This window comes from Strongylocentrotus purpuratus, unplaced genomic scaffold, assembly GCF_000002235.5.
Source record: "Strongylocentrotus purpuratus isolate Spur 01 unplaced genomic scaffold, Spur_5.0 spur5_scaffold_20, whole genome shotgun sequence".
NCBI classification, from domain to species: Eukaryota; Metazoa; Echinodermata; class Echinoidea; order Camarodonta; family Strongylocentrotidae; genus Strongylocentrotus; species Strongylocentrotus purpuratus.
The window spans coordinates 46,317,801-46,328,583 of record NW_022145606.1 but is presented as its reverse complement, the minus strand read 5'-3'; the positions used below and the strand labels follow the sequence as shown (position 1 = coordinate 46,328,583).

At 37.3% G+C, this 10,783-nt stretch overlaps 1 protein-coding gene across 1 annotated transcript; it reads left to right on the top strand.

Annotated features, from left to right (window-relative positions):
* The first annotated feature begins 9,047 nt into the window (after positions 1 to 9,047).
* LOC105438043 (tripartite motif-containing protein 2-like) lies at positions 9,048 to 10,484 on the top strand. The gene has a single exon (XM_030992606.1). The coding sequence runs from the start codon at positions 9,064 to 9,066 to the stop codon at positions 10,393 to 10,395; it is 1,332 nt and encodes a 443-aa protein (XP_030848466.1). The 5' UTR covers positions 9,048 to 9,063; the 3' UTR covers positions 10,396 to 10,484.
* The last annotated feature ends 299 nt before the right edge of the window (positions 10,485 to 10,783 follow it).

Sequence of the window (10,783 nt, the reverse complement as noted above, 5' to 3'; positions counted from 1 at the left end):
TACGTACGTATCACCTAATAATTGTTTTCCAAGAGTGTTATTATTATATGTTATGGCAAGATTTATCATCATCTATAAGTTTCGAAAGAAAGAGGGCGCAATATATATAAATAAAAGAACAGAATCAATCTTCGTAAATTTAGCGCAAACGCAATCGAAACTCGGGCAGACACTTGTTCGACGACCCGGCGAAATTACTTGAAATATGGTCATGTACATATTATGGTATATAATTCGCTTATATCTGCTATCCCAAATGATTTGAAAAGGGAAATAAGGAGCCAATCTATAGGGGAAAAGGAATTAAGTGAACCACATGATGATCAATTACACAATTTCCTGAAACACACAAAAGTTTCTAAACAATGTTACTCTATTTGTATACGTATAGTTATACTATTGCTTTGTCAGAAACAAATCAACAACTCAAATGGGAAAATGATCACTACAATTATCAGATGACGAAATATGGAGGTCTCGTTTTAAATATTTGAAAGTTGTATAGTATGGGAACTTCAGATTGACTACATCGATCACTGTGATGACTTCCCATTTGTTCCAACAACAACAAACTATCTAACATATCTATTTGTCGTTCTTCAAAATGTATGACTCGAGAGGATCTTTCGTTTCTAGAGAACATCCGATATTATGATATCCATAATAGTTCCCTAAGGGAGAAGGACTTTCAGGTTTGGAAAAACCCCAGAAATTAGAGATAATTATTTTGGTACATGACAAACGGAACAGTTTTCCATGAATAAGTCACAATCCACTGACCAAAGAACAAATTTGAGATTCGCATAGCTTTAGTGATCTTATTTGTCAAACATGTACCACTGTCTCATTATTGGTCCTTTTTATTTCAAACTTTCGCCAATCAGAGAGGAAGGTGAAATTAGATCGGTGTTTTTCAACATTTAGTTCTTTTGTTTTTAGATACGGCACCCTTTTAAGATATTGAAAAAACTTTGCGCCACCCAAATCCCACTCATCACAGAGAATTCACTTTGCATCACTCTGACACTCGTCATTTGCCATGTGTACACGTAGGGGCATATTTAGTTCTTATTTTTGCTAGCGAGGAAACAATGACATTTTTAATAGGGTAACAAAAAAAGAATGTATTCAACACACTTGATGAGACATAATTGTATACGGGCACCTCGCCGAGAAGTAAATGAATATCAAAACTTATATATTTAGTCACCTCGATACACGAATATGAGGTTATATCTGCATGTTAAGAAAATACATGATCCATCAATCATTTATAGTTACAAAACTTCACTAGAAAGGAATAAGTAAGTTAATTCAGGGTGGTGAGACCTCCATTGTTAAACATTGAGTTCCATTCTATCATGATCATGATCATTCCATCTCCAACTTACCGCCAATAACGCCTCCAACTCCAAGACTCCTCGGCGGCCACAACCCACTCTTTGGCATCTATAGTCATTCCCAAATGGGTTTTCGATAGAAAAGATATAAAACATACTTGGGTACCTCGCTGTGAATTCGAAGAATATTCGGGCACCCCTTTTCCCACAAATTTAGGTATTCAGGCACTTGGTTGCCTGAAATCATCATTTTTCTAAATGTTGCGCGCGAGGAAGAAAGATTCTAAAATTAAAAACTCTCGTGGTTTATAACCTTCGGTTTTCATGAAATCCTTGACCCTTTAGAATGAGAAAAAAAGTTGCATTTTAAAATGAAAAAGACAAATATAGAAACTCTCTCTCTTTCTTTCCGTCTCTTTTCCCTTATGTCTTCTATCTTAAAAAATAAAAATAATAAAACGAAAAATGTATATAGCGCTTGTGACATAAACGTTTATATGGAATTAACATATCTTTCACTACTATCTTTATTTCTTTTTCTTCTCTGCTGTATACACTACATCAAAGACGTAGATCCGATCACCCCTAAGCAAATTTTCGATGATTTGACTATGGACTTCGTAGTAGGTCCATGATTTGACCCACACCAATATGTATTACCAGGGAGGTGTGAGTTTGTACAGCTAACATCTACCCGTTATTACTGTACTGATGAATAACTTGCAAACTGTGTATGTTTAGTAGTGATCGGGTAGGCCTTATTGTACATTGACTGAACTTTATGTCGACCATTTATACTTTAGTTTGTTGTTTGAAACTATTAACATAAATACTTATCCAGGAGTTTGCAGTATATACATGTATCTAATGACGCCCCTCAAACAGAACTAGAGCATGTATAGAGCTCCACATATTTACGTATGTTGATTTAGAATATCTTATACGCTGTGAAAGAAATCTATGTAGTCAGTGTCTGTGATTACAACCTTGAAACGTTTGCATTCAATACAATACCCAACGCGCTATTTTTACGGGCACACCAAAGACACAACACCGGCAGAATAATATTGCTTATTTAATAACCCACATATGCCTCTATCATCTGCAAGCCCCAAACCTGACTTTTAAATGTATTTGATAATAAATTAAATACTGTTTCATGGCTGTTACTTCATCACTCCAGCAGTTATTACTATCTATATTGATATCACTGTTACCATCATTACTATCATCACTGTCATTATTGCTTTGACTACTAATTTTGAGAGCGTATAAGCAAAGAGCTAAAAACTACTATCATTTTTCAACTCTGCTTGTTAAAAAAAATACAATTCACTCAACCCAGGACCCCAAATTTGTCATGGGGTAGTCTTTTACGACTTGAGTGAGAATAATCATTTCTATTATGCAATAATCAATAAGATTACAAATAGAGAATCAAGGAAATCGATACGCTATAGTAAGCAGTTTTGGCAAAATTATATATTTTTAAAATTAAATCTTAGATATACAGTAGGCTTGCGGGTGCACCATGTGAGAGAGAGAGAGAGAGAGAGGGTTGAGGAGTCCTGAAAAGGACTCTGACTCGGTAATCTTTCTTGGGGATGTGTAGTCCTGAAAAGGACTGTTTGTTATCTTTCTTAGCATATAGTTCTAAGGAGAACTATAGCGCTTGGAGAGGATCAGTGGCTCGATGTTTCGAACAGGTTGACTATCCGTCGTCAGGAGTGGAGAATAGCTGGCGTGCGTGAGGTTAAGTCACCGGGATGCGGACGTCAGGGAAAAATAGGTGACCGCGTGGGCTTGAGTCATCGGGGAGTGGACATGGATGGTCGGCTGGTACGTCTGACTGTCCGTCTGGGCTGGAGTCTCCGGGTCTCCGGGTCTCAGAGTACCATATAAATGATGGAGATACTCTTTCCATCTGTATGCTTATTATACTGATCCTATTTAACATTTATTACTTACACACAGATAAATATTTGGGTAATCTTACTCAAATAGGCAAATAAACTTTGACACTATAGTGACACACTTAACCGAAAGCATTAACTCAATAAATTGAGATTAATAACGCACAGGAATGAGTTTTGTTAATTTGACATTATAGTGACATGGAAAATGAGTATTTTAAATAAGTGAGTTATTAAACCTTATGTTGTGAGTAAATTGCTCCAACTCAACTAGTGAGTAATGCTTCAATTACTCAGTCAGTCAGGTTATATCGCCGTTCTAACGGCCCTTTTTCTGCCGCTGTTCCTTCCCGGCCGCGCCGGAGCTCTGGGCAGTGGTGCCGTCAGTGGTGCCGGTCACGTTAGCGTCAAAACCATGTATTATCATGTCGAGAAATACGATAAAGAAACCACAAAGATGATTCACAAAAGTACAAAATCGACGTGTAGTAATAAAGACTGAGGTCCAATCAACAAATGTATGTCTAAATATAAACCGAATAACGTCCGATTGCGGAGATTTCGACGGATGCTGTGCGATGAAATCCTAAGAAAAATTCCGGAAAGATAATGATCTGTGGATGCGCGGGCGGGTTCTCATATATTCTCGAACGAGAATTATGAAGTAAAATTGTGATTTTGTATGTTTGTCACTGTAAAAATGGAAGTCCTTCGCCTTGCACTCCATCATCGGTCGTGCACAAGAAGAGCTTCAACATTTCAGCACTAGATCTAGATTCTATATCTAATCGGTAGCCTTAACTTGTTTTAGAAAAAGTCTGAATAAAATTCAAGGGATCCCCTTACTACTAACTGAATTAAAACTAAGAAAAATTGAATCGCGCGCGCTTACACTTATTCTGTGGCTCGTCGGCCGCTAAAAACGTGACGATCGGGTAACCTACGTACGTACGATCACGAACGCGTACGTATATTCATCAGCGAAATATTTACACGCATGCAAAGAGTAAGATAGCTCCTAAGACGAGTACAGCTTCGAAGAGACTGAGGTTGTTGGTATTTTTACTCATCCAAAGAATAAAGAGTCTGTGAAATATTAGGGAGCAAAAAGCGACTCGACACACTTGTGAATATTTTTACTCATTCGATCACTAAAATTGGAGAATACTCATCCAATATTAACTTACATGTACTTTAATGAGTATAAAGACTCATCGAGAAAATAATCGGGGCAAATCACTCGTTTTAAATATCATGTGTGTAAAATTTCACTAAGAGAAAGGTGGTGTATTCACCAAATGTGTAAAATAATGCATTTATTAGATATATTCTCTCGACTGAATGAGTGAGCTACGATTTTTACTCACCATACTTAGTTTCGTTTTTGTGTGTGTAGATACAAAATAATAACGGATTGTATCACGTTTTACCAAACAATAAACAGGGGGAGTAATAATCTGTTTACAGGTTTAATACTCAATATGAAATCAAATCGTGACATTGCTTTAACATAATCTGTTGTTAGAGGTGTATTCACATAAAGATAATATCTGAAAGTCATTCTCGAGCAAAGTATCTCCATAATCATCTCAAGTTCATTTTCCTTGCCCTTAACCCCCCCCCCCCCCCCCCCCTGGTCTCACCTTTTTGTGTGTAGCGCCTTTCCTTCCTCCTTACACCTCTTTCCCCCATAATTACGCCACTGGTCATTACTCTTATCCAGGGGGAGCCTTTACTGAAATGGGAGTGATCTTTGGACTCTCTTCAGGAGCAACGGCTACCTTAATCACTGTCGTGACCAATAAGTAAACAGCGCCCTCTGAGTTGTTCAACGCGTTTGATTTGCGCGTTTGATATAGACATAGTTATACCAAATACAAGAAGTGAATTGGCAGCCTCTCGTTTGATCCATTATAACAAATTATGGCAAGCAGAATGGGACAATGCAGAACACGGTAGATTTTTATATGCTTTGCATAGCGACGTTTCAAAGCCCATACATAGACAAGGCCTATCTCGCAGAGAAGAATGCTTGATACAACAACTAAGAGTAGGTAACTGTAGTTTAAATTATTACCTTTTTCAAATTAACCAACACGATACTGGTCTTTGTGAAGTTTGTCAAGAAGATGAAACAATTAAACATTTTATTTTCTATTGTACAAAATACGACAAAGATAGACGTCTCTTAAAAGAAAGGATTAAATTGAATAACCCCAATCTGAAACAATTATTGATGTCTAACCCAATTTTTACTCGTGAATTATTGGGTTACATATACGATACTAATCGTTTTAGATAGCTTTTAAAGCTATCAGGGATCCCCTTAACTTATGTCGATCCTGTAATAATATATAAAATGAAGTATTTGCGGTTTTTCCATGAACAATTGCAACTAACTCCCATCTCGCCTTTTATGTGCATTTTATGCAATTTTAATATTGCAGCTTTTTTTTTTTTTTTTTTTTTTTTTTTTTTAATAAAACCATATCACTATTAATTTCATTTCACAAAGGAAAGTCGCTCGTGGGCTTGATTTCCGAAGCCCACGCCAAAGCTATACACGAAATTGACTGGCGCAAATAATCTTTGAGATTGAAGAGCGCCATCTAAACGAAGAACCAACCAACCAGCACAGATTCTTTCTTGAAGTCTACTATCGGATATTTCTTCGATAAATATCTTTATTCACCTTCAATTTAAAAACAAGTTTCGTAATGTAGGCCTGTAATGGTGATCTCTAGTAACTGTGATTACTATTTTTCAGGATTAAAATTATTTTCATCTGATCGTACTGTTCAGACGCTTTTACCGAGTGGTCGTATCTTTTGTGGTGCACACAGATTAAATCAATTTAATTTTGGCCATTACAAGTAGTAGGTTATTGATGTAGACAAATGCTCATGTACCTGTTACAGCTCATTTTATGTATGTTGTTACCCCAAAAAAGAAGGTAGTCAGTCACTCAATATTGTCTGACAGTGAATTTTAGAAGGTAAACGGGTTTCCTTGCATAATTTGAATACTAGGACACTGTTAATGTTTAAATTTCACAGATAGGACATACATGACATATTCATAATTCCTGCACAGCTCTACAGAGTTTGATGTTGGCTGCAAAATGGACTATCTTTAAGGACTCGAAATACTCGTTTGACTACTTAAAATAGTGATGTCACTGGCTCAGTTGTCGTATAGCTAGTAAAAGAGAGAACGTTGTGGCACGCGCTTGTCACAAGTAATTTCTTAAATTGCCCTACTAACTATGAAATTCGACGACATCTTTGCTCGCGTGTGGGCTAAGTTTGCCTTTATAAGCTTAATGATTGGAATAGGTCAATAACGCATTCAAACAAATAAACGTCGTCAGCTGCTTTACATGATCTTTCTTCCGCTTTATAATGGAGACATGTTATCGTCAATACAACGCTAACACCATCAAGATATAAAATATATCATGTGACGTTGTCAATATCAATATTTAACCATAAAAACGAAACTTTGGCCAAATAAATTGTTAAGTGATAACTGGTAGTAATTATTTTACTTTGCAAACAACTGCATCGTACGTTGATTGGTTTTGCGCGGGTCATGATTTGAAATATGTAAATAGTGGCACCGACACCCCTTTGATGTTTATTATCGTACCCAGACACGTCATGCACGTAGGCCGTCACGCACTATCTGAAACATTTTGTTATTTTACGAAATTATATTACGACAAGAAGTACGGACAAGTCACTTGCCCTGTTAGTCACGGGACAAGAATCAATTGTGGATTATTTCATAGGAAGATAAGCCAACAGATGAATGCAAGGCTGTAGGTTACCTAGACGAAGGTATGTATATGTACAAATAATCTGTTTTCTGTAATGCGATGAAAATGATTAAAAGGCCAATCCGACCGAGGAAAACCGATTACATGCAAATACTTGGAAAACAACGAATGACGCGCAGTAACTATAGTGACCTCATCGTTCATTGCGTGGTAGTGTGTACAAAAGTAACAAGGAACATCATCCAAAGCCAACCTGGTATATATATATATATTTTTATAATGCTGTTAACATATTTATTTCATATTTTTATCATTGGGAAGTATCTTACATGACTAATCCTACATGGCTTTTGAAGACAATTTAACCATGACATTAATTTACAAAAGTCTATATCGACACTAGGTTGACTCAGAAGGATTTCCCCTTTCCTCTTGTACACATTGAGTCGCATTAAACACTGAACACGATCTATTCACTCTGATTGGAGATGTAGACAGATTTGTTCAAGGTATAGGTGGTATCTCTATAAAGTGTTAAACTGATGGAAGGGGTTTCTGAGATCACAATATACTGGTTTTTAGGTGTAGTATTACCATAGCAAGAATAACTAAGACAGAAATACAGGTGTATCATTAAAATATGATGAAACCGCATCATCTGACATCACACTACCTATCAACATATTAATTTGCTTGATGGTAGCATCTACTTGCGATATATTCTATTGTTTTCATAATCTCCAGCCTATTGGGTACAAACAGAGCAAACAGAGAGAAGGAGTTATCTGAACAATAGCTTACATAATGCATTCACATTCCTCGATCATCAGTTTCAATTTCAGTTTGATTTATTGGTCATGCACAATACATAAGTACAATTGGCATACAAATAATTCTCTGGATGTTTCTTTAAACAAAGAGTTCAAACAGGCATTATATTAACATAGACTCACAGAAGAGAATATCAAATTACAAATAAATACATTTTTGTTAAGACATACCTTTGAAAAAGTTAACATAACAATACATGTGCATAACAAAGTAAGCAGGAAATAGATAAACACACCACAGTTAGATCGAGACAACAAAGCCCAGTAGAATACATTACACAGACAGGTAAACCAGAAAACATATAGCAGATAGTTAGAAATAGAGAGAAACAAAAGTAATAGGAGCGGAGATAAGAGAAAACAGAACAAAGTAAAGTGCAGTAAGAATGAGAGAAATTAAGTCGAAGGGAGCAACAGATTTGAGGTAAAGGTTAAAATATGATGGAGGGAGAGGTGGTAGAGAGGAGAAACAGAAAGATTAGGATGTGAAAGATCAGAATGGAAGAAAAAAATGAAGGAAAGAAAAAGAGACATGAGATTAAAGTAGCAAGATATGTGTAATACAGCATTATGACGTTCTTAAAAGTATACTTAGATAGTTCACCCAGTTGAGTTTCAATGTGCATAATACTTTAATGAAATACAGATATTAGGTACGCATAACTCGAGTATGGCATTAGCAAATAGATATGACCGTAATCAAACAGTACCAGTGCCAGGTAGTACCAGTGTTTATTCAAAAAAATATTCATGAGCGGGAATTACACCCCTAAGGGGAAGAAAAAATCATACTTATTTAACCTGTTATAACGGGAGGGATTGCTAAAATGTGCGTGGGTGAACGGTTCGCTGTGCAAAGGTTAAATATAATGGTACCTGTTATGAATGTCAGTGTGAATTTCCACTGAATAAAAACAAAAGTTACCCACACAACATCATTGCTGAATGAAACATCATATGCCTCTTACTGAAAGCAAAATCGGCGTTAGATCGTAACGTAAGTGCTAAAGAAGAAGCGTAAAGTAATTTCATTTTTTACCGACAAAGCCCTATTAATCATGGAATGCATTATGGTTCACTTTTTTTTCAGTGCAATAATAGCCAGCTTTATAGTATTTACAAAAAATTCACACTTTTATTTGAGTTGGCCAATTAATTCACAATTTTATTCTTTTTCCTCAGGTCGTGTGCTTGAGTTGTCAATGATGGCTACTTCATTGAAGCATGAGGCTTTCCATAAGAACCTCGAATGTCCTATCTGCCTGAGCTTCTTCAAGGAACCCAAGAACCTGACCTGCTCTCATACCTTCTGCAAGGGTTGTCTTGAGACTCTCCTGGAGTCTCGTGGAAAGTTGTCGTGTCCTACGTGCAGGAAGAAGACTTCGGTTCTTGGTGGAGACGTGGGTAGACTGCAATCAAACATAACAGTCAGATCACTTGTTGAAGATGTGGGGACCAAGGGCCAGGTCTGTTCCTACAGTAATCAAGAAAACGAATCATTGCCAAGAAAAAGGAACAAATGTCGAAAACATCCGAACTACGATGAAGAATGTTTTTGTCTCAACTGTAACAAGTACGTCTGCTGCATGTGTGGCTTATTAGAGCATGCAAAGGATGCTCACACTATCATGGAAGCAGGCGTGCATGAAACTGAGCAAAAGAATCACGTCGAGGAACTTTCATCCAAAGCGGATGCAAAGATACGCAACGTTGACAAGTATTTTACTTTCATCGAAGACCAGCGTAAAAAGCTGCACAACGTACAGGAACAACTCAATTGCGAAATAGATGCATCTTTCGAGGAATCAGTTGACAAATTGAAGGAAAGAAAGAGGGTGTTGAAAAATGAAATTGAGAACAAGCTAGGAAAACTTAAGACTTCATTGGGAGACATGGCGAAGCCGATACGTAAGCAGATAGACGAGATTAAGAAGGTTCTGGACTTGGTTAAGGATGGTCTTAATTTTCCTCTCCAGACAGAGGCTCTGACCTCACATAAAGCGATGTGTCAACAGCTGGAAGAGCTTCTAAACCATATCAGGCCAGATGTGGAGCTGCCCAGAAGAACTGCTGAGGAAGGTGAACAAATTGGCTTCAGGAGTCAGGGATCGGATGAACTCCAGTTGGGCCAGCTAAGACAAAAGAAGTCTAAATGGGTTCTGCGCACGGCAGCTCCACTGCCTGCGGGAAAAAGGATGAGCGGGATGGTAATATCACCTAACAATGAGATGGCTGTAGGTTATGTCGAGGGAGGAATAGCCACATATTCCCCTGAGGGCATCATAAAAGATACCATTCTGAAATCTGTTAAAGTTAGTGCCTTACACTTCATGCCTGATGGTGGATACGTGATACGCGATAATAATAACAGAATCTCCTCGTACACAGAATTTTGTGAAAAGCTTGATGTAACGTTTGAAACAATGAAATGTGAGGTAGTCGGTCTCACTGTAGGCAAGAATGGGCTGATCTTCATGAGTTACTATGGATGCAGGACAATACAAGTATTTAAGCCAGAAGGGGGAAGGCCATAAGAGAGATAACGTGTGACGGATTTCAACCACGCCAGATGTTTGCGATGACATCCAGTCAAGAGATTGTCGCTAATATGAGTTCATCTGTTTTCGTCTATCCGTCTCAGGTACAAGTGATCAACGATGTGTCTGGTTCTATCATTCATAGCATCGTCAAAGATGGTTATAGTCCTTACCCTGCTTTGTGTCAGGATGATTCAATTGTCATTGCATGGGTTCTGGAATATCAGGGTCTGCTAAGCATCATTCAGTACACAAAAGAGCTCAAATACATCAAAAACATTAACACTGATTTCAAGCTGACAGAATTATATCCTGTTGATAGCTGTTTGCAAACATTCAAGACGGGGGAGATTGCTTTTTGCAGTCGTGATACGATTTACATCTT